General features: G+C 49.8%; 1 protein-coding gene across 1 annotated transcript in view; it reads left to right on the top strand.

Annotated features, from left to right (window-relative positions):
• Positions 1-19,263: 19,263 nt before the first annotated feature.
• ANKRD42 (ankyrin repeat domain 42) overlaps positions 19,264-27,914 on the top strand; it is a 39,929-nt gene continuing 31,278 nt past the window's right edge. The window contains exons 1-2 of the mRNA XM_034759672.1: positions 19,264-19,300; positions 26,851-27,014. Of these exons, the coding sequence (XP_034615563.1) occupies positions 19,264-19,300; positions 26,851-27,014 (201 nt within the window). The remainder of the gene's footprint in view (positions 19,301-26,850; positions 27,015-27,914) is intronic.

Genomic DNA, 27,914 nt, shown 5'->3' with positions numbered 1-27,914 from the left:
GAATGTTGGGTAACTAACTAGTTCCTGTCCACATATATTCCACTTCTGGTGACTAGCAAACAGTGACCTCATAATCAGGAGGTTGGGCCTGTTCAGTGATTGCTCTGCCAAGGCAGCTGTTAGATATGGAGGCTTTGTAAAGGGAATAGTGTTGGGTGAAAGTGTGGACTGATCCCTATATAGCTGTTCTGCAGATTTCTGCAATGGGTATGCCTCTTGCTACAGAGCCTGCCTGAGCCCTGGTGGAGTCAGCTCTAATCAGCTTGCGTGAATGCAATCTAGCATGATTTAATGCAACTAGAAACCCATTTAGATAGTCTTTGGGTAAATACTGCCTGGCCTTTTACTGTATCTGCAAATGCTACTAACAACATAGGGCAGTTTCCGAAGGACAATATGCTGTTCAGAGAACAGGAGTACTTGTGGCACCTTAGAGACTAACAAATTTATTAGAGCATAAGCTGTTAAAGTAACACAAAAGAGCTGTAACTACCTCAAGGATGTGCAGTTTCTCTCCTCTTCTCTGCCCCCCTCCCCTGCCCCCAGGTTGGAATGGGGCTAGGGAAAGAAAACATGCAGGTGAATCATCTATTTAAATGAAAATTCAAAACAATCTTAGGTAAAAACTTAGGGTGAGACCTATGAGATCAACTTGTCCTTATAGAACACGATGTAAGGTGGATCAGCCAGAAGTGCCTGTATTTCTTGTACCTTTTAGGTTGAAGTTCTAGCTACTAAAAAGGCTGTCTTCATTGGCAGATGTAGCAATGAGCACATTGGAAGGGGCTCAAGAAGAGGGCCCATTAACCTGGCTAAAAACTATATTAATATTCCAAGGAAGAGGGGACTCGAACTGGGGGAAACACATGAATGAGGCTCTTGAGAAAACTAGAAACTGTAGGGAGGGATCAGATGGTGTAATCCTGATGATGTACTGGTACTGCCGATAAAGTTACCCTTATGGAGCTGACTGATCACCCTGAATTCTTGAGGGATAGTAGCTAGTCCAAAATAACAGGAATTTGGAATCTCTAAGGGAGACAAGTGATGATGTTTTGTCCAAATAGAGGACTTCTTCCATTTAGTTATATAGGACAGCCTAGTGGAGTCCTACCTATTGTGCACTAATATATAGTGGACTTCAGCTGAACAGCTCCTATCAATAGTAGATAACTAGCCACTATCCATGTTGTTTGCAGTGTTGTGGTAGCCATGTTGCTATCCATGTTGTCAAATGCAACAATGCTGAGTCCAGATGAAGCATCTGATCTTCATCTGGGAGATCACATTGGCTAAGGCAGGCAATGTGATATTGGGGGCTAAGTTGACAGGTAAATCAGGTCTGAGTACAAGAACTGCAGGACAAGCTGGTGCTAGCATGATCATTATTGATGAGTCCTGAGTCTCCTCAAGACATTCAGTATAAACAGGGTTGGTATACAAGCATGAATTATCCCTGGAATCTACAAGATGAGGAAAACATCTGACAGAGAATTTTGGCTCAGACACCACCCCTCTTCCCCCATTGAATGGAACATTTGGTGCTTCTTGTTCCAGTCTATAGTGAATTGGTTTACTGTGGGAAACCCATGTGCAGAATTGTAGCCTTGATGGTCCATTCATGGTTACTTGTGAATTGCCTGCTGAGCTGGTCCATGTGGATTTGTGTGATTTGGTGGATGACTGCACCAGTTCCAGAGACTAACAGCTTCTTGGCAAAAGGGGGGTGAACATGTGCCTGTCTGTTGATATAAAACCTTGCTGTTGTGTTGTCTGACATGACCTGGACTGTTAGTCTGTGTAATATGGAAAGAATTGCTGTGCAGGAGAGGGTTCTTCCACCAATTTAATGATGAGAGGACTTCTCTGGGATTTGCACCCTCATGTTTATGTGATGACTGTTAGGTACATGTACAGATTTCAACCTCCCATGGCTGGTGCATAAGTGATGTCTGTCAATCAGTGTGATGTAAGTGCATATGACGAGAGCATTTTAGTGCCCAGATCAAGAAAGCATATTTGTGCCCCCCAGAGGCAATGCATGGGGGGGTATGTGGGGGCATGCACCCCACCAGATTTCTGCTTTCCATTTAGCACAGTTTTCAAACTGGGGGGTGTGCCTCCATGGGGGGGAGTGACACCCCACAGTTTGAAAACCATCACCTCCTGCCAGGTGCCAGGGTGTAATATCAAAAACCACTACTGACAGAGTTTGCTACCAGGAGCAGCTATTGCCACCTATGGATGATCTTGCTGCCCTGTCACAATTTGCTACCTCTCACCTTTCCCAGTCTCTGGTCGAGCTAGCAAAATGTGACACAATTTGCTACCGCTCACAATTTATGCACTGTGACAGGTTCAGGCCAGATGGCTACAGGCAGGGCCGGCTTTAGGCTGATTTCCCCCGATTCTCCCTAATCGGGCCCTGCGTCTAAGAGGGCCCCACGCCCTAAAGAAGAGAGCCTAACTTTCTAATTTTTACTCACTCGGTGGCGGTCCGGGTCTTCAGCGGCACTTCGGCGGCGGGTCCTTCACTCGCTCCGGGTCTTCGGCAGCATGTCCTTCAGTACCACGGAAGATCCGGAGCGAGTGAAGGACCCGCCGCCGTCGGGTATGTCAATCGGGTCCCAAACTTCTTAAAGCCAGCCCTGGCTACAGGAGAGTGATAGAAAGTAGATATATTAGCTCCAGATTAAGCAGGTCCCTTTTCCCTGAGTAAGATATTGGGCTGAACAATCAGGAAGTTGCTGGAACCAATTTAGCAGGCTAATTAGGACACCTGGAGCCAATTAAGAAGCTACTAGAATCAATTAGGAGAGGCAGACTAATCAGGGCACCTGGTTTTAAAAAGGACCTCACTTCAGTTTGTGAGATGCGTGCAAGGAGCAAGAGGCATGCAAGAAGGTGAGAAAGCATACTGCCGGAGGACTGAGGAGTACAAGCATTATTAGATATCAGAAGGAAGGTCTGGTGGTGAGGACAAAGAAGGTGTTGGGAGGAGGCCATGGAGAAGTAGCCCAGGGAGTTGTAGCTGTCATGCAGCTGTTACAGGAGACACTGTAGACAGCTGCAATCCACAGGGCCCTGGGCTGGAACCTGGAGTAGAGGGCGGACCCAGGTTCCCCCAACCCCCTATTTGATATAAGAGGTGTTGACCTGGAGTCCCACCAGAAGGGAAGGTCTCTGGCCTGTCCCCTGACCCATTAGGTGGGCCAGCAGAGACTGCGGGGATTATTCTCCTTCTTTTCCCCATGCTGGCTGTGATGAAGTTAGCTGAGTGAATGGCAGGTTTGTGCCACTAACAAAAGGAGCCAAACTGAGGACTGCCATGAACCTCTGAGGTGAGCAAATCTGCCAGAAAGTGCTGAACCCACCAAGGCAGAGGAGGAACTTTGTCACAGCACTATATGGTTCTATAACCACAGCTAAACTCAAGGAAGATTTAAAAATTGTGGCTTTGTTTGAAAAAAGAGAACTAGTTCCCTGCTTGCAATTAGTAGGTGAAAAGCCAGCAGAAGAATTTCAGTGATACATGCCTCTTTGAAAAGGGATCTTACATGTGTACTTGGTAGGCTGAAAGAGAACCAAGAAGTCTCCAGAGCAAATGAATGAATAGTGGTTATAGCTGAAAAATGATCATCATATCTCTAGGGAATGAATCATTCCACAATACAATTTCAGAGTAGGATGACCAATAGGCTAAAGCAACCAGGACTACAGCTTTTTAAAACTTGGGCTGACTGACCTTTTAATTTAAACCACAAAAAAGGAGAAGAGGAAGAGTGCCCTTCAACTCCGGAAAGCAACATAAACTAACTATAGTGAATACAATTCAGTAGGTTATTCTAAGTCCTTTGAAGTTAATACATCATTTATAAGCAAAATAATGTATCTAAATGCTAGTATTACAGCCAAAGCTAATCCATCCATGATATGTTCGTTTAATTATCAGATTTTCTGATGACTTTATTTACTGGTGAAAACCTTCAGCTTCCAGCCCCTTGGAGTCTCAATGCTGATTGGCTGAGCTTGGGGCTAAAGCTGGCCCCTTTCTACTCCATTTTATCTGACAGCTTAGGCCTGGTCTATACTACCCGCCTGAATCGGCGGGTAGAAATCGACCTCTCGGGGATCGATTTATCGCGTCCCGTCGGGACGCGACAATCGATCCCCGAATCGGCGCTCTAACTCCACCAGCGGAGGTGGTAGTAAGCGCCGCCGACAAAAAGCGGCAGAAGTCGATTTTGCCGCCGTCCTCACAACGGGGTAAGTCGGCTGTAATACGTCGAATTCAGCTACGCTATTCACGTAGCTGAATTTGCGTATCTTAAATCGACTCCCCGCTGTAGTGTAGATGTACCCTTAGAGAGGTTAATGGACTGTAGCTCTCCTTCTCCTGCAGTAACAGAGAGCCCCTGTCCCCAAGAGCATTTCCTTGCAACTGAGCCCTGATGGCCTTTGATCAGAGTCAGGTGCTTAATAGACAATCAACTGTCTACATGGGCTCTTTCCTTTTAAATTAGCTTCCCACATGTAGCCTAGGCCCTGGCTCCTTTTAAAGGAACCAGCAACCCTCTGCACTTCTATTCATTCGTCTACATGGAACACCGGAGCTATTTATCTAGGTTTTCAGTTGGTCCCCATCACCATAGTATCTAAGTGTCATTTTTCCTGTGGGGAGCCAATCTCTCTTCTTAACAAGAGCCTGACTTTTTTGTTTTAATTCAACATAAAGGTGCATGAGCGTTGCTGAGGCGGGACTTGTTTCCAATAGAAAGCTGTACTGCTTGAATTCTACTAGTATAGTTAAAGTAGAATCAATATCAGTGTAAAAGTGCTTTATACCAGTATAGCTATTTCAGTGCAGCTAGAATAAGCTATATCGGTGTAAGGAACTTTTATGAAGGCATTACTGTGTCCACACTAGAAGTTGTACTGGGACAACTATTTAGGTAAAAATAAATGAACGCATCCCTACCCAAAAAGTTTTTTGTACTTGTATAAACTAGTGCGTAGACCAAGCCTCTAAACATTAGGAAACACCAGAATTAAGGCGGCTTGTACAACCTTAGTGCAGTTCCATTGTGCATATTATTATGATACAGACTCACAAGTGTGGCCATGGGGTCAATTCCCTTCCCCTCACTGTATCAATTTCCTCCAACCTACGAAAGGAAGTAATGGCTTCGCCATCTCCTGATGTCTTCTAATGAAGACTAGATGCCTTTCTGGAGTGTGCTTTGGTCAAAAACTAGCTCCTGTGCTATACAGGAGGCCTGAGATATGCAGAGAGTCGGATTAGATGAGCTAACGGTCTCCTTTGGCCTTAAAGTCTACAAATCTCTGAAAAACTGTGTCACGTTGAGCAGCCTCTGATGTTTTCATGTGTAGCCTGCTTGATCCCCAGAAGTAACAATGAATGAGTGGAGTGATACAGGGGGAGCAGCTCAAACATACAAAGGGGCTGGACAGGGGCAGGACATTAGCTCTCCAGGGCGGGGTGGTGTGGCAGTGACATCACAAGGGCCTTTTGTAGGATCTCAGCTTATTGGTCAAAGGAGATTGGGAGGTGGTGACCTCACAGAGAGAGCCTGACAACGGCTAGGCAGGACAGGCTACAGTGTAGGGGCAATCTCAGAGACCCTCATGGCTTTGCTGCAGTACATCTCCTTCTTGAGGTCTCTCTTTGAGGACTGAGAGAATTCAGGTTCACGTACATGGGCGCAAGGAAGAGCATCTTCGGAGTTTTCTCCTTTCACAGTGCATATTTTGCTAGAAAACAGATGTCCCTGTTGAGAAGGTAAGAACCTCAGGAAAGTTTGGTATCTATTCAGCCTGATCCATCTGGTGCTCCCCAAATTCTAGACACAGAAAACACTTAAGTTAAAGTGGGAGAATTTTTTTCCCACCTAGACCTTTGTCCCTTAGAATCAGTTGGGACACAGGAGTTTGTCTTTTTTGGTTTCCCTTTTCTCTGCTTCCCTCCCTCCACTGGCGAGGAGGGGGTTGTTCTCCAGTCCTCATTGTGGGAGGCACTCACAAAGAGCTGGGACTGGAAGAGTGCTCTGACTGTGATCCCCACTGGTGACCTTGGTCATCCTTTGGGCCAGCTGGTGAGAACCCTCTGCTTCCTGCTCCTCAGAATCTCAATGCTGATTGGCTGAGCTGGGGGCTAAAGCTGTGCCCTTTCTATGCATCATTTTACCTGACAGCTTAGAGAGTTTAACAGGCTGTAGGTCTCCTTCTCCTGCAGCTACAGAGAACTCAAGAGCACCTCCTTGCAACTGAGTCCTGATGGCCTCTGGTCAGGGCCTGGTGCTTGATAGACAATCAACTGCCTACATAGGCTCTTTTTCCTTTTAAATTAGCTTCCCACACGTAGCCTGGGCCTTGACTCCCCTTAAAGAGACCAGCAACCCCATGACATCTCTGCACTGACATTCATTATTCTACATGGAGCAATTTATCTAGGTTTTTCAGTTGGTCCCCATCACCATAGTGTCTGAAGGCCAAGTATCTGAGTGTCATTTTTTTCCTGGGGGAGGCAATGTCTCCTCTCTCAAGAGCTTGACCTTTATTTGTTTTAATTCAACATAAAAGTGCATGAGTGTTGGTGAGCAGGGCTTGTTCCCATTAAAAGTTGTGCTGCTTGAGCTCTACTAGTATAGTTAAAGCGGTACAATCCCCCTAGTATGGACACAGTCATGTCAGCGTAAAGGTACTTTATACCAGTATAGCTATTTTAGTACAGGGAGGGGAATAAGCTATATATTGATGTATGGCATTTTTTATAAAGATATATCTCTGTCCACACTAGAGGTTGTGCTGGGACAACTATTTAGGTTAAAAATAAATAAATTAATGCATCCCTACCCAAAATAGCTATATATGTACAAAGAACAATGTGTAGACCAGGCCTTTAAATGTTAGGAAACACCAGTATTAAGATTGCTTGTACAACCTTAGTGCAGTTCTATTGTGCATATATGTATTAAGACTCATAAGTGTGGCCTTGAGGTCAATTCTCTTCCCCTCAATGCATCAGTTTCTTAAAAATGACCAAGGGAAGTGGTGGTTTTACATCTCTTGATGTCTTCCAGAGAAGACTAAATGCCTTTCTAGAGTGTGCTTTGGTCAAAAACTAGCTCCTGTGCTATAACGGAGGCCTGTGATATGCAGGGGGTCAGATTAGATGATCTGATAGTCTCTTCTGGTCTTAAAGTGAACAAATATCTGAAAAACTGAGTGGTATATTGAGCAGCTTCTGATGTTTTCTTGTATAGCCTGCTTGATCCCCAGAACTAACAGCGAGTGAGTGGGTTGATGCAGGGGGAGCAGTCAAACATCCAAAGGGGCTGGCTAGGGGCAAGATGTGAGCCCTCCAGGGTGGGTGTGGCCAGTGACATCACAAGTGCTTTTTGTAGGACTTCAGCTTATTGGTCAAAATAGTACAGGAGGTTGTTACCTCACAGAGAGACCCTGACAATGGACAGGCAGGACAGGCTGCAGGGAAGGGGCAATCTCAGAGAGTCCCGTGGCTTTGCTGCAGCATGTCTCCTTCTCAAGGTCTCTCCTTGAGGACTGAGAGAGAATTCAGGTGCACGTACATGAGCACAAGGAGGAGCCCCTTCGGAGTTTTCCCTTTCCCACTACTAATTTTGCTAGAAAACAGACGTCCCTGTTGAGAAGGTAAGAGCCTCCGAGAAGTCTGGTAGCTATTCAGCCTGATCCATCTGGTGCTGGCTAGCATGGAAAACACGAGGTGAAGGTGGGAGAATTCCCCCCCCCCCATATGCCATTGTCCTTTAGAAGCACTGGGAACACTGGGGTTTGTCTTTTTTGGTTTCCCTTTTCCTTTCTTCCTTCCCGCCACTGGCAAGAAGGGGGTTGCTCTCCCTCCCTCATTATGGGAGGCCCTCAGAAAGAGCCAGGGCTGGAAGAGTGCTCTGACAGAGATCCCCACTGGTGGCTGTGGCCATCCTTTGGGCCAGCTGGTGAGAACCCTCAGCCTCCTGCCCCTCAGAATCTCAAAAGTGATTGGCTGAACTAGGGGTCTAGTGACAGGAGGAGACGCAGGACTTTGTTGTTGTTCTTTTAAGATCAAGCAAATAAGTCATAATCAATCAGATGCTTGATGAATTTTGCTGCTTCTCTCCATTAATTTTGCTGCTTCTCTCCATTAATTGTCTTCATGATTCTCTTTAATATTCTAGTTCCTCTAAATTACTTGCTGAATATTAACTGTGAACAGTTGTTGATCTGAATCTCATTTGAGATCACTTTATTCTGGTCATTCAGTATATGAAATTCAAGATTGATGGTTAGTTTCAAAGTCAGGACTATTCCCAACTCTGCCACTGGCAATGTGACATAAGATAAGTCCCTTCACTTTTCTCCACCTTAGTTTCTCCCTCTGTCAATTAGGGATAACAATCCTCTTATACCTACCTCATGGTGAGTGGAGGTTGGGAAGCTGTGAAGATCCATTTGAGAGTGTCACTAGTAGCAGTAATATGATGATGATGATGATAATAATATGAGATGTCTTATCATATTGAGTCATGGCAGATTATGATGTAATGCAGTAGAACCCTGTTTATCCAACCCGCCATTATCTGGCTTTCCATATTAACTGAATAACCAGAGCACTCAGGTCCAGGCGATTTCTCCTGTGGCCACAAGATGGTGCTGAAGTCTCACACCTTCCTATTCTCCAGATTAGCTGAATTTTTGATTATCTGATCTGGCTCCAGTTCCAATTAGATTCAATAAACGGGGTTCTGCTGTATAATAGCTGAAATATTTCTATTTTATTTGTATTTTATTATTTTTAAATCATTAAGAGGAGCAACTACTTAGCCCAGACTGAATCATCTCATCTAGTTTTTTAGATCCAAGTGTCTGTTCTTTTTGTGCGATGAGACAATGTAACAGTATGTGACAAATAGGAGATGCTTTTGTTTTGCAAAAAAATATTTTTGCAAAGAATTTTCATCCAAACCGATTTGATTTCAAAAAACATATTTATTTTAATCTTGATGGGATTTTCCAACAGAAAACTGTTTCAATGAAAAATTTCCCACCATCTCAATTCCTCAGCTCTATCCCTGGCTCTGCAGGGTTTGTTGTCTGCTGGTTAGAACAAGAGTGAGAACTGTTGGCTTTTCTCTCTGGCTCTGCTATCACCTTGCTGTGTGATGTGGGGTAGGTCATCTCCCTTCTCTGTACCTCGGGGTCCCGATCTGCCCGATGGGAAGCGGGACACTTCTCTAACTCCTGGCTGTAGTGAGTCTGGGTGAGATAATGGGCATAAAGCACTTTGTGGAGGAGAAAGGATTGTTCTTCTTCGAGTGCTTGCTCATATCCATTCCATTAGGTGTGTGCACGCCGCGTGCACGATCGTCAGAAGATTTTCTACCCTAGCAACACCGGCGGGTCGGCTGTGGAGCCCCCTAGAGTGGCGCCTTCATGGCGCTGAATATATACCCCAGCCGACCCGGCGCCCCCTCAGTTCCTTCTTACCGCCCCTGACGGTCGTTGGAACTGTGGAGCGCGGCATAGCTGTTCTCCACTCTCCCTAGCTTCGTTCGTTAGCAGTTATAGTTACAGTTCTAGTGTTAAATAGTTAAATAGTTAAAATAGTTTGTAAAAGTTGTTTAGTTGTTATACTAGTTCAGGGGATTAAGGGGGTCGTCTCCCCCTTTCTCCCCCGGCCGCGGGTCCGGGCTCATGCCCAAAGCTCCCGGCTTCAAGCAGTGCGCCTCCTGCGCTAAACATATGTCCACGAGCGACCCGCACAACTCCTGTCTGAAGTGCCTGGGAGAGTCCCATCAAACAGATAAGTGCAAGATCTGTAAGGCCTTCAGACCAAGGACCAAGAAGGAGCGGGACTTTCGGCTCCGGCAACTTCTGATGGAGGCGGCACTTAGTCCGGACACTCCATCTACAAGTCAGGCCCCGGCACCTAGCGCCTCAGTGCGCAGTGCCCCGGCAGCACCGGCCACGACGACCACGCGAGTGGCGTCGGACAAGCCTCCCCGGCACCGGACCTTGTCGGCACCGCAAGCACAGCAAGTGCCTAGGCGCCGTTCATTATCCCCAGGGCATAAAAAAGCCCATAAGACGGGGGCCTCCGTGCCGAAGACGCCGGCTCCCCCAGTGCCGGGGGTAGAGCCGCGTCCGCCGGTGGAGCACCGGAAACAGGTGCCTCCAGCACCGTCGACTCCGGCGCCGAAGCCGTTGAGTCCGGTGCAGATAGCGTCTCCACCGAGACCGGCGGTTATACAGTGCCTCCCGTCGACTCCAGAGACCTTCGAGGCGGCAAGAGACTTAATAGCTCTCACAGAGCCGGCACCGCCCCAACCACCGGCACCGAAGGCACCGTTGACTCGCCCGGTACAGTCGAGGGGGAAACCTGCCTTGATGCGCCCTCCATCGCAAGGGCTGGAACCTCGGCACCGATCCAGGTCCCGAAGCAGGTCCCCACGCCGCTCGCAGTCCCGGCACCGAATATCGCCTCGGCACCGGTCGTACTCGCGGCCAAGATCTTCTTCGCGGCACCGCTCTACGTCTCGACACCGCTATGATCGTCGGCACCGATCAACGTCGAGACGTAGTTCTCGGCACCGCTACGGTCGACGCTCGACGTCGAGAGGCCGCTCCCGGCACCGGGCATACTCCAGGTCCTCGTCGAGGTCCAGATCTGACTCCCGGCACCGACGAGGTCATCGGCACCGGTCACGGTCCCGGCACCGATCGCCGGCACCGCGTAGAGATAGATCATCTCCGGACCGGCACCGTGCGGCACCGCAGCCCACGGGAATCGTCTCGACGCTCTCGGCACCGCCGTGGCCATCGAGATCGGTGTCCCACTCCTCGGAGGACCTCTCGAGATCGGCATATCCCCCTCAAGGGCAAGCCGAGGAACAGGACTTGGGCCATTGGCGGGAGATGACAGAGGACCATTCTCATGGCCCATCTCACTGGTCGTTCTGGACCCCGTGGGCGTACCATCAGGAGCAAGGGGCTCCAATACCCTCGACCTCTCGCTCGAGTCACTCTGTCAGAAGGGCCCCGGAGTCCACCATCTCTCGGCCTCCACCAGGGGACATGGAGGCTTCCGTGTCCGCACCGCCTGACGCCCTGGACCCAGGCGCAGGTGATGCTCCGGCCCAGGAACAGGGAGACCAGGACCAGCCCTTGGATCCTGTTCCACCGGAGGCATCTTCCTCTTCTTCGCCGGACGAGGCAGTGGCGGGCACATCGTGCACGGGCCCACCTCCAATAGATCTTCGGGCTCACCAGGATCTTCTGCGCAGGATGGCCCGTAATATGGACCTGCAGGCGGAGGAGGTAGTGGAGGTGCACGACCCGATAGTGAATATCCTCGGAGCGGATGCCCCATCGAGGGTAGCGTTACCCCTGATCCGCACGATACAAACTAATGCGGATACGATATGGCAAACTCCTGCCTCTATCCCACCCACAGCGAGAGGGGTGGAAAGGAAATACTTTGTCCCGTCTAAGGACTACGGGTACTTGTATACCCACCCCCAACCGTGTTCACTGGTGGTGGCATCAGTGAACGCACGAGAGCGGCACGGCCAGCAGGCTGCAGCGCCTAAATCAAAAGAGGCTAAGCGGCTCGATTTGTTTGGCCGTAAGGTTTACTCAGCCGGAGGGCTGCAACTTAGAGCGGCGAACCAACAGGCGCTACTGAGCCGCTACAATTTTAACTCCTGGAACTCTATGGGGAAGTTTAAGGAGTTGATTCCCCAAGAGTCCAGGGAAGAGTTTGGAGCCATGGTAGAGGAAGGTAAGAAGGTGGCTCGAACCTCCTTGCAGGCCTCCTTGGACATAGCAGACTCGGCTGCGCGGACCCTGGCTTCGGGTATCGCTATGCGGAGGATCTCCTGGCTTCAGGTTTCGGGTTTGCCTCCGGAGCTGCAGCAAACCCTACAGGATCTGCCCTTTGAGGGACATGGATTGTTCTCGGACAAGACGGACTCTCGCCTGCAGAGCCTCAAGGACTCGAGAACAATCATGCGCTCCCTCGGGATGCATGTTGTGGGCCCTCAGCGCAGGCCATTTAGGCCGCAGCCTCAGCGCTTCTACCCCCCCCCCGCCTCGCCAGAGACAAGACTCGGCCCGGAGGCGAGGGCGAGGTGGTAGGAGAAGGTGGACCGGCCCTCAACCCGGCCAGAACCAAGGGCCACCTAGACCACCTTCAGGCCCCAGGCAGAACTTTTGAAGGTGCGGTCGAGGACGGCGCCCCAGTCATCCACCAGGATCCAGCCCCCTACTTTCGGGATCGCCTCTCCCACTTCCACCGTGCCTGGTCCCTTATAACTTCGGACCGTTGGGTCCTCTGCACGGTGGAGAGGGGATACGCTATCCAGTTTTCTTCTATCCCCCCCTCCCACCCCCCTTCCCCGTCCCTCTTCAGGGACCCTTCTCACGAGCAACTTCTTATACAGGAGGTTTCTACGCTCCTGGCCTTGGGGGCCATAGAGGAGGTTCCGATAGAGTTAAGGGGCAGGGGATTTTATTCCCGTTACTTCCTGATCCCCAAGTCCAAAGGAGGTCTGCGGCCCATCTTGGACTTGCGCGGACTCAACAAATTCGTAGTAAAGTTGAAGTTCCGCATGGTCTCTTTGGGGGCCATTATCCCTTCCCTCGATCCTGGAGACTGGTTCGCCGCCCTCGACATGAAAGACGCATACTTTCACATCACAATTTACCCACCTCACAGACGCTTCCTGCGATTCGTGGTAAACACGGTGCACTACCAGTTTGCAGTCCTTCCCTTCGGCCTATCCTCGGCCCCAAGAGTGTTCACGAAATGTATGGCTGTCGTGGCAGCGTACCTTCGTCGACAAGGGATACAGGTGTTCCCGTACCTAGACGACTGGCTGGTACGCGGTCGCACCAAGGAGCAAGTTCAAGCTCACGTCCACACAATAGTGCACACATTCAACGAGTTGGGCATCCTACTCAACAAGGACAAATCCACTCTAGAACCTACCCAGAGAATAGAATTAATTGGAGCAGTTCTCGACTCCAAACGTGCACAAGCCATCCTGCCAGACAACCGCTTTGGCACCATCACGAACCTCATTCAAGGGCTACAGGCCTTCTCAACTACCACGGTGAGGTCGTGCCTTACCCTGCTGGGTCACATGGCTTCCTGCACGTACGTAACCAGGCATGCCAGACTTCGGCTTCGCCCACTCCAGACCTGGGTGTCATCAATATACCGTTCACATCGGGACAGCCTGAACATGGTGGTCACGGTCCCGAACTCGGTCCTGGCCTCCCTCACCTGGTGGCTAGATCACAATGTGGTCTGCGAGGGGATGCCATTTCACGCCCCACAACCTTCTCTGCACCTGGTCACGGACGCGTCATCTCTGGGTTGGGGCGCCCATCTCAACGAACACCATACCCAGGGCCTGTGGACTGCACCCCAGCTAGCCCTGCATATCAATGTTCGGGAATTGATGGCGGTGCGCCTGGCGTGCCAGGCATTCCTCAATCTCCTACGTGGCCGTTGTGTGTTAGTTCTCATCGACAACACCACGGCCATGTTTTACATCAACAAGCAAGGAGGAGCACGTTCGTCAATTCTATGCCAAGAGGCCATTCGCCTGTGGGACTTCTGCATCGCCCACTCAATCCATCTCACGGCATCGTTCCTCCCTGGAGTCCAGAACACTCTAGCGGACCGACTCAGCAGGTCCTTCCAGACGCACGAGTGGTCTATCCGTCCGGACATCATACATTCCGTCTTCCAGAAGTGGGGGTTTCCCCAGATAGACCTGTTTGCATCCCGAGACAACAGGAAGTGCCACATGTTCTGCTCCCTACAAGGTCGAGCTCCGGGCTCCCTCTCGGATGCGTTTCTCCTTCCCTGGAAAGACCACCTGTTTTATGCCTTCCCTCCGTTTCCCCTGGTCCACAAGGTACTGCTCAAATTGCGCAGAGACCAGGCACAGGTAATTCTGGTCGCTCCAGCGTGGCCGAGACAACATTGGTACACCACACTGTTGGAGCTCTCGGTTCAGACACCGATCCCGCTTCCATTATGTCCGGATCTCATATCTCAGGACCACGGTCGGCTGCGTCACCCCGACCTGCAATCACTCCACCTCACGGCGTGGCTGCTCCATGGTTCACCCAGGCAGAGCGGCAATGCTCACACTCTGTCCAACAGATCCTGCTGAGCAGTAGGAAGCCCTCAACACGGACCACGTACCTGGCCAAGTGGAAACGGTTCTCCTGTTGGTGCGAACAACGAGCCACGTCCCCGTTGCAGGCACCCATTCCTCTCATATTGGAATATCTCCTCTCCCTAAAACAACAAGGGTTGGCGATATCTTCAATTAGAGTTCACCTGGCCGCTATATCGGCCTTTCACCCAGGGGAACTCGCGTCCTCGGTATTCTCTAACCCGATGGTTGTTAGATTCCTCAAGGGCTTAGACCGGACGTACCCACAACAGCGTCATCCCGTCCCGACGTGGGATCTCAATCTGGTTCTCTCCAAACTCACAGGTCCTCCGTTCGAGCCACTGGCCACCTGTTCACTTCTGTACCTATCCTGGAAGACAGCCTTCCTCGTAGCCATCACCTCAGCAAGGCGCGTTTCTGAACTCAGGGCGCTTACATCTGAGCCCCCTTACACAGTTTTTCATAAGGATAAAGTGCAGCTTCGTCCACATCCTGCCTTTCTCCCTAAGGTGGTTTCTACATTTCATATCAACCAGGACATATTTCTCCCGGTCTTTTATCCCAAACCACATGCCACTCGCCAGGATCAACGTTTGCATTCCCTGGACGTACGAAGGGCCCTGGCCTTCTATGTTGACCGCACAAAGCACTTTAGAAAGACGACGCAACTCTTCGTTGCAGTGGCTGACCGAATGAAAGGCTCACCGGTCTCCTCGCAACGCTTATCCTCCTGGATTACGTCTTGCATCCGGACTTGCTATGACCTGGCAGGTGTCTCAGCACCGCACCTCACCGCCCACTCCACGAGGGCCCAAGCCTCCTCGACTGCTTTCCTGGCGCAAGTTCCGATCCAGGACATTTGTAGAGCGGCAGTTTGGTCATCAGTCCACACGTTTACAGCCCACTATGCACTAGTGCAACAGTCCAGGGACGATGCTGCTTTCGGATCAGCGGTTTTGCACACAGCAATGTCTCACTCCGACCCCACCACCTAAGTTGGGCTTGGGAGTCACCTAATGGAATGGATATGAGCAAGCACTCGAAGAAGAAAAGACGGTTACTCACCGTTGTAACTGTTGTTCTTCGAGATGTGTTGCTCATATCCATTCCAAACCCGCCCCCCGTCCCCACTGTCGGAGTAGCCGGCAAGAAGGAACTGAGGGGGCGCCGGGTCGGCTGGGGTATATATTCAGCGCCATGAAGGCGCCACTCTAGGGGGCTCCACAGCCGACCCGCCGGTGTTGCTAGGGTAGAAAATCTTCCGACGATCGTGCACGCGGCGCGCACACACCTAATGGAATGGATATGAGCAACACATCTCGAAGAACAACAGTTACAACGGTGAGTAACCGTCTTTTTCACGGTGTTGAGCACCAAGGCATTCTAAAATTTGCTAAAATGTCTTGTCTAGAGAAACAAGAAATGGTTGGGGACAAATTTTAACCATTGGTTCCTGGCTTAGCATTTGTTGCCTTAACAAACCAGGTGCTATACAGCAGTTCTCTTCTGAGATCCTAGAAGAAGAATATCTTCACATCCATTAACAAGATTGATTCTCTTTAAAAAGGGGAACAAAGAGGACCCGGGGACATACAGACTAGTCAGCCTCACTTTGTTTAATAATTTGTTCCAGTATCTTTCCAGATATCAATCAGTTTGTAAGCACCTAGGGTTATAAGGACTAGTAAGCATGGATTTGTCAAGACAAAATCATTCCAAACCAACCCCATTTCCTTCTTTGTCAGGGTAACTGGCCTAGTGGATTCGGGGAAGCAATAGACATGATAAATCTTGGTGTTAAGGCTTTTGACACTGTCCTATGTGACAGTCTCATAAGCAAACTGGGGAAATGTGGCCTAGATGAAATGACTATAATATGGGTGCTTTTGAAAGACCATACTCCAAGAGTAATTACTGATGTTTGGCCGTCAAAATGAAAGAGCGTATCTAGTGGGATTCTGCAGGGGTCAATCTGGGTCCAGCATTATTTGATATTTTCATAAATGAAGTGGAGAGTATGCTTATAAAATTTGTAGATGACACCAAATACTTTGGAGCACAGGATCTAGAAATATGCTAATTTCTGAAAGCTGATTCGCTGATCCTGAGAGAGCAACCAGTATATAAGGCCAACAGCCAGCAGGCTGAACTTGTAGGGTTTTGGGGTTTTGTAGAGAACAGAAGCCGCAAGATACCTGCAAGAAGCAGCAGCTACTTGGAAAAGCAGCAGCAGCGGCAGAATTATAAGGTTGCCGTAGCAATGAGCAACTGCCTGCCAGCAAGTTACCTTAGCAGCAGCAATGAACAAGCAGCTAACCACCTCAGATCTGGCAGATAACAGCTGCAGAAGCCACAACCCCCTGAGACAACATTGACACCAGCTTTCCTATGACAGAGCAGAAGTATCCCTTTCTATAGAGCAATCAGAGGGATTGTGAAGAGAATGTAAGTCTAATTTTCCATCTCTTATTACGAAATACTTGGGTGTGTCTGTCAATAAAGCTGGATGCCTGTGTCTTGAGTGAAATCTCTCCTACCCATCCTGCGACTGGCCGATCATTCATAGGATATTAAATATTAGTGTTAAGTAAATGTTTTATTTGGTGAACATGGTGATGATTTCTTATGTGTCGATGGAGGCCACATATTGTACATTGGCCAAACCGGACAGTCTCTACATAAAAGAATAAATGGACACAAATGAGACATCAGGAATGATAACATACAAAAGCCCTTAGGAGAACACTTCAATCTCCCCGGATATTCCATAACATTTAAAAGTAGCCATCTTTCAACAAAAAAACTTCAAAAATAGACTTCAAAGAGAAATTACAGAACTAAAATTCATTTGCAAATTTAACACCATTAATTTGGCCTTGAATAGGGACTGGATGTGGCTAGCTTGATATTCCATAACAGATTTAAAAGTTTTATAGTTGTCAGAGTGAAATAAACTCTGATCTCATTTACACACCCGTCTCTGAGGAACTCTCCACAGGAACCAATCTGACACTGTCGTGCTCCTGTACCAGACGGGGGAAGGTCACAGAGCTTCTTTCTAAGCAAAATACTAACCAGGGCTGCGTTCAGCTGAAATAAGGTTTGTTGCACACACCACCACCTAGTGGTTCAACAGTATAATATAGTTTAGCATTCTATTACACAACCCACTCTACTCACAATGGGACACACACACACTAGCTCTCCATCTAGGAACTTCCCCACTGAGATCCCATGCACTTTACAGAGATCCATCAGACAGCCACGTCACCTTTAAAGAAACCTCCAACCATCTTCTTCCTCACAGCCACCTCTCATAGGTCTCTTTAGAGCAGGGGTGGGTAAACTTTTTGGCCTGAGGGCTGCATTGTGTTTCGTAAACTGTATGGAGGGCTGGTTAGGGGAAGGGGTCATGGGCTGGCCCCCACCTCCTATCTGCCCATCTGGGACTCCTGCCCCATCCAACCCCCCTGTTCCCCCTGACTGCCATCCACCCCCTCACCACCACCCCGAACTCCCCTGCCCTCTATCCAATCCCCCCTGCTCCATGCCCCCTTACTGCACTGCCTGGAGCACCGGTGACTGGCAGTGCTACAGCCGCGCTGCTTGGCTGGAGCCGGGCCACGCTGCTGTCTCCACCACGCAGCACAGAGACCAGATCAGGCCAGGCTCTGCAGTTGTGCTGCCCCAGGAGCTCACAGCCCCTCTGCCCAGAGCATTGCGCTGGCGATGAAGAGAGTGCACTGAGGCTGCAAGGGATGGGGGACAGCGGGGGAGGGGCCGGGGGTGAGCCTCCTGGGCCAGGCAGGGCCGGCTCCAGGCACCAGCCCACCAAGATTGTGCTTGGGGCGGCACCTGGAGGGGCGGCGCGGTGCTCCGGCTCCGGCTGCCGGGGAGAGCGGGGCCATGGCCAGGGCTCGCTGCCCTTCCCCCTGCGCTCTGGCCGCCGGGGAGAGCGGAGCCCCGGGCGGGCTCACCACCCTCCCCCCAGCGCTCTGGCCGCCGGGGAGAGCGGAGCCCCGGGCAGGCTCGCCACCCTCCCCCGGGCCCTCTGGCTGCCAGGGACAGCGGAGCCGCGGCGGGCTCGCCGCCTTCCCCCTGACGCTCTGGCCGCCGGGGACAGCGTAGCCCCGGCTGGGGCTGGCCGCCGGGGACAGCGGAGCCCCGGCTGGGGCTCGCCGCCCTCCCCCCGGCGCTCTGGCCGCCGGGGAGAGCGGAGCCCCGGCTGGGGCTCGCTGCCCCCCCCCGGGGTTCTGGCTGCCCTCCCCGCTGCGCTGGCGGGGGGCGGCCGTAGGCTTTTTTGCCTGGGGCGGCAAAAAAGCCAGAGCTGGCCCTAGGGCCAGGAGCCGGGCAGGATGGTCCCGCGGGCAGGATGTGGCCCACGGGCCGTAGTTTGCCCACCCCTGCTTTAGAGAGACCCACATCCATCCCCAGCTACCTCCCTACCCCACTCAAAGACACCGTGTTACACACCCAACACACTGCCCTCCTCCCCCACTGCCGGCCAGTTGCAAAACGGGAGGGTTTCTATACGTGTCGTCACCCCCCCCCCCGACACCCTGAAACTGTGTGTGCCTCCCCCACTAGACTGAGATCTAGACTCCCCAGACACCCTGACACTGCCCTCCTCCCCTCACTCAGAAATTCCCCCCTGAGATCTAGACACCCCCCCGGACACCCTGACACTGCTTTCCTCCCCCACTCACAGACCCCCCCCAGATCTCGACTCCCCAGACACCCTGACACTGCCCTCTTCCCCCACTCACAAACCCCTTGTACCTACACCCCTCACAGACACCCTGACACTGCCCTACTCTCTCCCTCACAGACTCCAAATACCCCCCCAGAAGACAGTCTTCCTCCCCCACTGACAGACACCCAGCCCCCGTGGTCCCGAGGGGAGGAAGTGATCAGCACAGGAAGTGTACACTGTTTCTATAGCAACCCTTCTGCAGCAGGCACCAAGGCAGGCACAGAGAGGAGGAGGAGGAGGGGGTTGAGTGAGGAAAGGCTCCCTCCTGGCTGAGTAACCAACATGCCTACCAACGCTGCTGCTTCTGCCACTCCAGCTGGTGAGCCTGGCTCAGCTCCTGCCCCTTCCCAGCACATAGGATGCAGCTTCATCAAGGGCTGGAGCCAAAGGGTTAATGACTTTGGGGGAGGCATGGGGGGTGGAGGGGGAGGTTATTTTGAATGATTCTTCCTCCCCACCCTGATCTGTGTAGACTGGAAGCCGTACTCCAGCATCGGGTAATGTCATGTCATAGCACAGGGATGTCACTGCATCAGGTTTATCCTGCCAGGCAAACTGTTAAAAATATGGTTCTGGGCTGGCCCAGGGGTGTCCTGACATCCCTGGGTTCTAGTCCTGGCTGTGCCATTTTTGACTCACTGATAAATGGGGCTCACTGAGGTTCCTGATTAAAGTCTGCAAGGGGCTCAGACAAAGAGGTTATGATTGCTGTTATCATAAGCTCTTTCCTTCTGTGCACTCTGAAACACCCCCCCTTAGAGGTTCAGTGTGGCTGATTTTTTTGTTTAACTAATTAACAAAAAAATTGAAGTATCAGCATTGTTTCTCCTTCACAGGGTTCAGAATGAAACTATTGTTCAGTTTTTGATTTTTTTTTCTGATTTTTTTTTTTTTACCTCAAGAATGGTATTGAAATTTTCACCAAATTAGTTATTGATTTTTTTTTTGTTTCCTGAAAACTTGATTATCTGTTAATGAATAATTTCTATAACCACTTTGATAATGGTTTCAGTAAAAAATTCAATGAAATGTGACAAATTGGGAGGGTAGCTGGGAAGTAGTACAGAGTTATTGGGCATCTGGAATACCTTTACCCTTTCAGGTTGCAGATCTCAGTATATCTGCAGTTTTAGAGGGTCACTGTCCATTCCATAGAAAATGGGGAGTGCAAACCTCTCCCTCTTCACCAATTAGGTATTTCCAAGAAACGCCACAAGTAAAAATTCACTATGTTTGCCAGCCCTTCTGTGTGTTTGTGTTATGGAAAAGATTATTTAACCCAAACTCATTGCATTGACATTGTCAAAGTGCCTACATGTTCTTCTCATTGAATACAGTAGGTCAGAGTCTCAGCTGATGTAAATCAGTATAGTTCCATTGAGGTCTGTTGGGTTACTGTCCTAATGATACTGCTGACACTGTTTCTGAAAATAAACAAACAAAAATAAATAAAACAAAACAAAACAAAAAATCCCCTAAACCCACCAGCCAAAAATAACCCCCCAAGATCTTTGAGACCTGGACCATCTTTTTGTTCTGTGCTCGTACAGTACCTAACACAGTGGAGCTCTGGATCCACAATTGAGACTTCTCAGTGCCACTGCAATACAAATAACTAAATAGCAATAATATGGGGAGCTCGTGAGAGGAGAACACTTGTTAGGGACATTCATGCACTTTTTACATAAATTGCTTGGTGCTTTTCCTAATAATACTTAGCTTGTATACTCTTTAGCATCTCAAATTGCTTTTCAGTGTTGAGTAAGAATTATTATTCCTACTTTGCACAGGGAGAAATTGAGGTACAAATAGGTTAAGGCCCATATTCTGAAACTTGTGTGATCTGTAGTATTGGACCCTGTATCTGTGAAGATCCTCATCACCTTGGCAAACCTAATGAAATAACACAATACTGCACTCCGATACCAGTGCTGTGGAAGATGGTTCTTTGTTGACAACTTATTAGCCATTTTGGGTTAATTTTAAACTTAGCTGTCTGAAGTTAACTATCTAAAACCATACATGGTCTCAGACCAGGCCATTATTTAGGTTTGCAAATTTTGCCCCTAAGTGACTTGCCCAAGATCACACAACTAGTTTGTGGAAAAGCCCAGAAGAGAACTGATGTCACCTGATTCCCACTCCAGTGCCAGATTCTCTGGATGATGCTGTCTGTAAATTTACAGCCTGATCCTACATCACCAAAGTCATTGAGACTGTTTGCCAGAAGCTGGGAATGGGTGACAGAGGATGGATCACTTGATGATTACCTGTTCGGTTAATTTCCTCTGAAACACCTGGCATTGGCCACTGTCAGGAGACAGGATACTGAGCTAGTGGGACCTTTGATCTGATCCAGTATGGCCGTTCTTATGTTCTTAGAGTGTTGTCACAGACGTCAATGGGAGCAGGATGTCAGGTCATAATAACAAGCTGATGGCTACCTAAGGCCTTGTCTACACTACAAGAGTAGTTCGATTTTACTTGCATCGAATTTTTGGAATCGATATTGCAAAGTCGAACGTGTGTGTCCACACTAAGGACAGTAATTCGACTTTGTGAGTCCACACTAACGGTGAAAGCGTCGACATTCGAAGCGGTGCACTGTGGTCAGCTATCCCACAGTTCCCGCAGTCCCCTCTGCCCATTGGAATTCTGGGTGTAGCCAGCAATGCCTTCTGGGTAACAAAATGTGTCGAGGGTGCTTTTGGGTAACTGTCGTCATCCGTCCATCACTCCCGCCCTCCCTCCCTGAAAGCGCCGGCGGGAAATCAGTTTGCGCACTTTTCCAGTCATTGACAGCGCGGACGCCACAGCACTGCGAGCATGGAGCACGCTGCGACCATCGCTGCAGTTGTGGCCGCTCTCAACGCCTCGCAGCTTATCATACAGGTTTCCCTGAGGCAGATGCAGAAAAGTCAGGCGAGGAGGCTACGGCACCGCGGTGATGGCCTGAAGTCTGAGAGTAGCACAGACCTCTCAGAAAGAACGGGACCCAGCGCCGAGGACATCACGGTGGCAATGGGTCATGTTGATGCCGTGGAACGGCGATTCTGGGCACGGGAAACAAGCACTGAGTGGTGGGACCGCATAGTGCTGCAGGTCTGGGATGAATCCCAGTGGCTGCGAAACTTTCGCATGCGGAAGGGAACTTTCCTGGAACTTTGTGAGTTGCTGTCCCCTGCCCTGAAGCGCAATGACACCCGGTTGCGAGCTGCACTGAGTGTCCAGAAGCAAGTGGCCATAGCCCTCTGGAAGCTTGCAACGCCAGACAGCTACCGGTCAGTCGCGAACCAGTTTGGGGTGGGCAAATCTACCGTGGGGGTTGTTGTGATGCAAGTAGCGAAGGCAATCGTTGATGTACTGCTGTCAAAGGTAGTGACCCTGGGAAACGTGGAGGCGATCATAGATGGCTTCGCAGTGATGGGATTCCCAAACTGTGGTGGGGCTATAGATGGAACTCACATCCCTATCCTGGCACCGGACCACCAGGCCAGCCAGTACATTAACCGAAAGGGCTACTTTTCAATGGTGCTGCAAGCACTGGTGGACCACAGGGGACGTTTTACCAACATCTACGTGGGATGGCCAGGCAAGGTTCATGACGCTCGTGTTTTCAGGAACTCTGGTCTGTTTAGACGGCTGCAACAAGGTATTTACTTCCCGGACCACAAAATAACTGTTGGGGATGTGGAGATGCCTATAGTGATCCTCGGGGACCCAGCCTACCCGCTAATGCCCTGGCTCATGAAGCCCTATACTGGCGCCCTGGACACTGAAAAAGAACTCTTCAACTACCGGCTGAGCAAGTGCAGAATGGTGGTGGAGTGTGCTTTTGGACGTCTCAAGGGGAGATGGAGAAGCTTACTGACTCGCTGTGATCTCAGCGAAACCAATATCCCCATTGTTATATCAGCTTGCTGTGTGCTCCACAATCTCTGTGAGAGCAAGGGGGAGACCTTTATGGTGGGGTGGGAGGTTGAGGAAAATAGCCTGGCTGCTGATTACGCACAGCCAGACAGCCGGGCGATTAGAAGAGACCAGCGGGAAGCGCTGTGCATCCGGGAGGCTTTGAAAGCAAAGTTCCTGAGTGAGCAGGGTAACCTGTGACTATTAAGTTTGTGTACAGAGAAGCTGAACCTGCCCCCGTTTCTTTACCCAGTTAATGTTGACTATCCTATCCAGTTACATACCCCCTTCACCCCCCCTCCAACACACGTGTCGAAATAAAAATAGTTCTACTTTGTTAATGCACACTGTTTTCTTTACTACTGTTTTCGCGGGAATTTTTTAAAACTGGGACGCAGACTGTGGTGCGGAGCGGGTGTAGTGTAGTGACGCGAATGAAGCTTCTAAACTCAAGGATTGACAGGCTCCGCTGCGGTGGGATGGTTGTTTCAACGGAGCCTGTCACCCCTCCTGATCGGGACTGTGTGTATGGGGGGGCTATGTGACTTTGTGGCAGGGGGAGGACGGTTACAGATCCCCTGCTGCGTGGCTCTGTGATCCTGCATAAGGACCGCCACTTAAGATCTGTAACTGCCCTCCCCCGCCACAAAGTCACAGAGCAACCCACCCCCCACCACATAACATGAAAACCACCTCCCAGACTAACCAGGGTAACTAGTCACTGCATCACTGTACTGTCTATGTGCCCTGCTGCTGTGCCTGCCCTCGCCGATGTACCCTGCCAAAGGTGACTGTCCTGTCCAATTACCAACCCCCTTTCCCCTCCTCCTCCAAAAGAACATGATTGAAACAGTAGTTAACAGAAACGTATTTTTTATTATCAACTACACATGGAACTGGGAGGTGAAACTTGGACGGGGGCTTGTGTCAGGTGGGAAGGAAAGAACTTTTCAAATTTTGGGGAATGAGAGCCTTCTGCTACTCGAGCTCTCTGCAGGGGTGGAGTGAGAGTTAGCACGGACTCTGCCGCCTCTCCTTCTTTGCACTTTGGGTGAGGTGGGTATGGGACTTGGTGGTGGGGGAGGGCGGTTAGAGATGGACTGCAGCGGGGCTCTGTCCTCCTGCCTCCGTTCCTGCAGAACATCCACAAGGCGCCGGAGCGTGTCTGTTTGCTCCCTCAGTAGTCCAAGCAGCGTTTGAGTCGCCTGCTGATCTTCCTGCCGCCACCTCTCCTCCCGATCCATGTTGGCTTGGTGCATTTGGGTCAAGTTCTCCCGCCACTGGGTCTGCTGTGCTGCCTGGGCTTGGGAACAGGCCATAAGCTCCGAGAACATGTCCTCCCGTGTCCTCTTCTTCCTATGCCTAATCCGCGCTATCCTCTGGGAGTGTGATGCCAGGCTAGGTTGTGAGACAGTCGCAGATGGGGCTGTGGAAATGGGAAAAAGGGAGTGAATTCCTCAGAAAGATAAATGTAGTTGTGAACAAAGAACATAGTCTTTCTCTGTGAACAAGACCATGCACAGCACCTATCACATGCACACTCAGCACAAGGTCGAATTCTCGGCCTTCGCATTCAGTGCCTGGGGTCTTGCACAGCACATTTGAGAAGCGGGGCAGCACAACGGAATTTCTGTTGCAGGCAGACATGGTAAGCCATAGACCTGTGGCAGTTTAAAACTTTTATATTACCACTGGCCTCATTTCACATTTAAAGCAATGTCAGTCCCTGCTTCCAGCAATCCGGCAAGCGGGAACTCTGCCCCTGTCCCACCCCCTCGCGGCTGTCCCTGGGAACGATCCCTTTCGGCTGCCCCTCTCCCGCCTCCACCATGTGGCTGCAAACCAGCGGTTACAGTTCTGTAAAGGAATGGTCAAGCAGTCCCAACACTAACATTCCCCTACCTAATTCAAAGCAGGTCACCATGGGCGACATCACCCTGATGAGGATCTCTGAGAGCGACAGAGAGAGAATGCTCCGGGAAAGCCTCCAAAGACCAGGGCCGTATGCCGCCCTGCTGTGCAGAGCAATGATTCCCAAGTACTTGATAGTCTCGTGGCGCGGCAACGTGTCCTACTTCGGAGGACCCAATAAGGCCGCTCTCCCCAGGAACCTCATGCAACGGCTTTCCAATTACCTCCAGGAGAGCTTCATCGAGATGTCCCAGGAGGATTACTGCTCTATCCCCGGACATATAGACCGCATTTTACTGTAGCTGCAGTAGTAGGGAATAAACAGTAGAGCGGCTTGGGCAGGACAATCACGGAAAACCGGACATTGCTAGATTTTTTTTCAAAACTTGCACTGCCCATGACTGAACCGTTAAGCGCCTAGGGCAAAGTAATCATGAACAACCCATTCTTTTAATTGTTAATATTCCTGTTCTGTTAAAAATAAATGTTTAGATGTTTTCAACACTGACTGGATGATCCTTCCCCAGATTCTGTGTCCGGGGTAACGGCTGGGGACGCTTGGTAGGGGATCTCTGTAAGGGTGATGAAGAGATCCTGGCTGTCGGGGAAATCAGTGTTGTGAGCGCTGCCGACTGCCTCGCCCTCCTCATCTCTCCTCATCTTCCCCGTCCCCTAACATGTCCGAGGAACTGGCCGTGGACACTATCCCATCCTCAGAGTCCACGGTCAGTGGTGGGGTAGTGGTGGCGGCCACACCGAGGATGGAATGCAGTGCCTCGTAGAAACGGGATGTCTGGGGATGGGATCCGGAGCGTCCGTTTGCCTCTTTGGTCTTCTGGTAGCCTTGTCTCAGCTCCTTGATTTTCACGCGGCACTGCGTTGCATCCCGGCTGTATCCTCTCTCTGACATGTCTTTAGAGATCTTCTCGTAGATCTTTGCATTCCGTCTTTTGGATCGCAGCTCGGAAAGCACAGACTCCTCGCCCCACACAGCGATGAGATCCAAGACTTCCCGATCAGTCCATGCTGGGGCCCTCTTTCTATTCACAGACTGCACGGCCATCACTGCTGGAGAGCTCTGCATCGTTGCCAGTGCTGCTGTGATCGCCACGATGTCCAGACAGGAAATGAGATTCAAACTGGCCAGACAGGAAAAGGAATTCAAATTCAAATTTTCCCGGGGCTTTTCCTGTGTGGCTGGTCAGAGCATCCGAGCTCGTACTGCTGTCCAGAGCGTCAACAGAGTGGTGCACTGTGGGATAGCTCCTGGAGCTATTAGCGTCGATTTCCATCCACACCTAGCCTAATTCGACATGACCATGTCGAATTTAGCGCTACTCCCCTCGTCGGGGAGGAGTACAGAAGTCGAATTAAAGAGACCTCTATGTCGAACTAAATAGCATCGCAGTGTGGACGGGTGCAGGGTTAATTCGATGTAACGGCGATAACTTCGACATAAACGCCTAGTGTAGACCAGGCCTAAGAAATGCCATAGCTATTAGTAATAGCAAGCCACACAGGATGATTAATAGAGTAAGTGTAGCCTAATGGATTCTGCACTGGACTGGGTTCTATTCCTGGCTCCCCTGCTGGGTGACCTTGGGCTTGTCTCTGTGTCTCAGCTTCTCCATCTGTAAAATGGGGATAATGATGCTTACCTCCTTTGCAAAATGCTTGGAGAGCTGCTAATGACAAACACTATGTAAGAGCTAAGCATTATTACTGGACAAAGAATCACTCTCTATAGTAGTTGTCATTCTGGTATCAAAATGTAGTAAAGGATAACTTGATGTTTCAGTAGGTTTGACGGTGTGATAAAGATTCTCACAGACATAATGTCCAGTCCTACAGCCCTTATTCTGAAAAAGTTCATATTGGCTACTAGGAATGGGGAGTTTCGTCAGAGTAAAGATCAGGTTCATTATATTGCTGTTAAGCATCTTCAAAACTAATATACCTTTCCATATCAGCATCTTCTGATTCATTCTGTGTTTCATGTCCCCACAATGTAATCCGAGTGGTTAATGACCCTTTGTTATTCTTCAACAGCTGTCAAGAAGAAGCCAAATTATGCTAACATACATGAGGCAGTGAAAGCCGGTGATGTAGAACAACTTGCATCAATGGTAAAAAGCGGAGCCAGTATTAATGAGGTGGATTTAGTCCATAAATTTACACCTTTGCACTGTGCAGCACACTCTGGAAGCCTGGAGGTAAAACTTTTTTTAGATCTAGGACACAACAAGGTTCCTATGAATCAATGCTTTCCTTCTCAGGGGACTGAACACAAGCTTGCAAACTCATGCTGATCTGACTGAATCAATAATCTCTTTGTCTATTTATTGCTTAGTAAATCCATTCAGCACTAGTAAAGCAGGAACTTATCATGATGAATATACAATTTAAATATGATGCAGAAATTAATATCTTATTTTTCAGTTTTCTAGACTTATTGTGCCTTTTCCATGCCTTAGGCATGTTACGTGTATTCAGCGTCGCAGGATTTCATAGTACATTACAGAACAACCTAGAGGAGACTTTCCCTGTCCTAACATAGGCTCCATTTATAGTCTTCCTTACAGACTCATGCCTTCCTCCATCCCTCAAGCAACCCTGTTCAGTCTGCCTCCCCGTCACTTCAGGGAAAGCCCAGGGAAATATGTAACATTTACCGCAGGTCCTAAAGGTAATCAAATCTGAGCGCAGGCCAACTAGATGAAAAGTGAATTTAAGAGCCATTGATTCCATCTGCGAACTGTGCCACCAGCCCAGTTCCCTTTGATACCAATGGAATCTTAGTCTGAGTACATCAGGTGACTGAAGAAGGACTTGACAGGACTGTAACCATTTAGGGGTTTACAGGTCAAAATCAACACCTTAACTATTTACCCATAAATTAGTTGACAACCCCTGCACCAGTGTTATGAGCTTCCAGAGATTAAAAACTGGGCTGCCACATTCTGAACAAGCTGCTGTATCATCTTGTAACCTCATGTGGAATGCACTGTAGCAATCTAACCTTGAAGCGACAAACGCATGGGTAACTATGGTAAAAGCCATATGCCAAAGGAAGCTTCTTGCTAAATGCAAGTAATAAGAAATACATTGCTGCT

This window comes from Trachemys scripta, chromosome 1 (genome assembly GCF_013100865.1).
Source record: "Trachemys scripta elegans isolate TJP31775 chromosome 1, CAS_Tse_1.0, whole genome shotgun sequence".
In the NCBI taxonomy this organism is placed as follows: Eukaryota; Metazoa; Chordata; order Testudines; family Emydidae; genus Trachemys; species Trachemys scripta.
The sequence above is the reverse complement of the archived record's forward strand: the minus strand, read 5'-3'. Positions and strand labels throughout refer to the sequence as shown.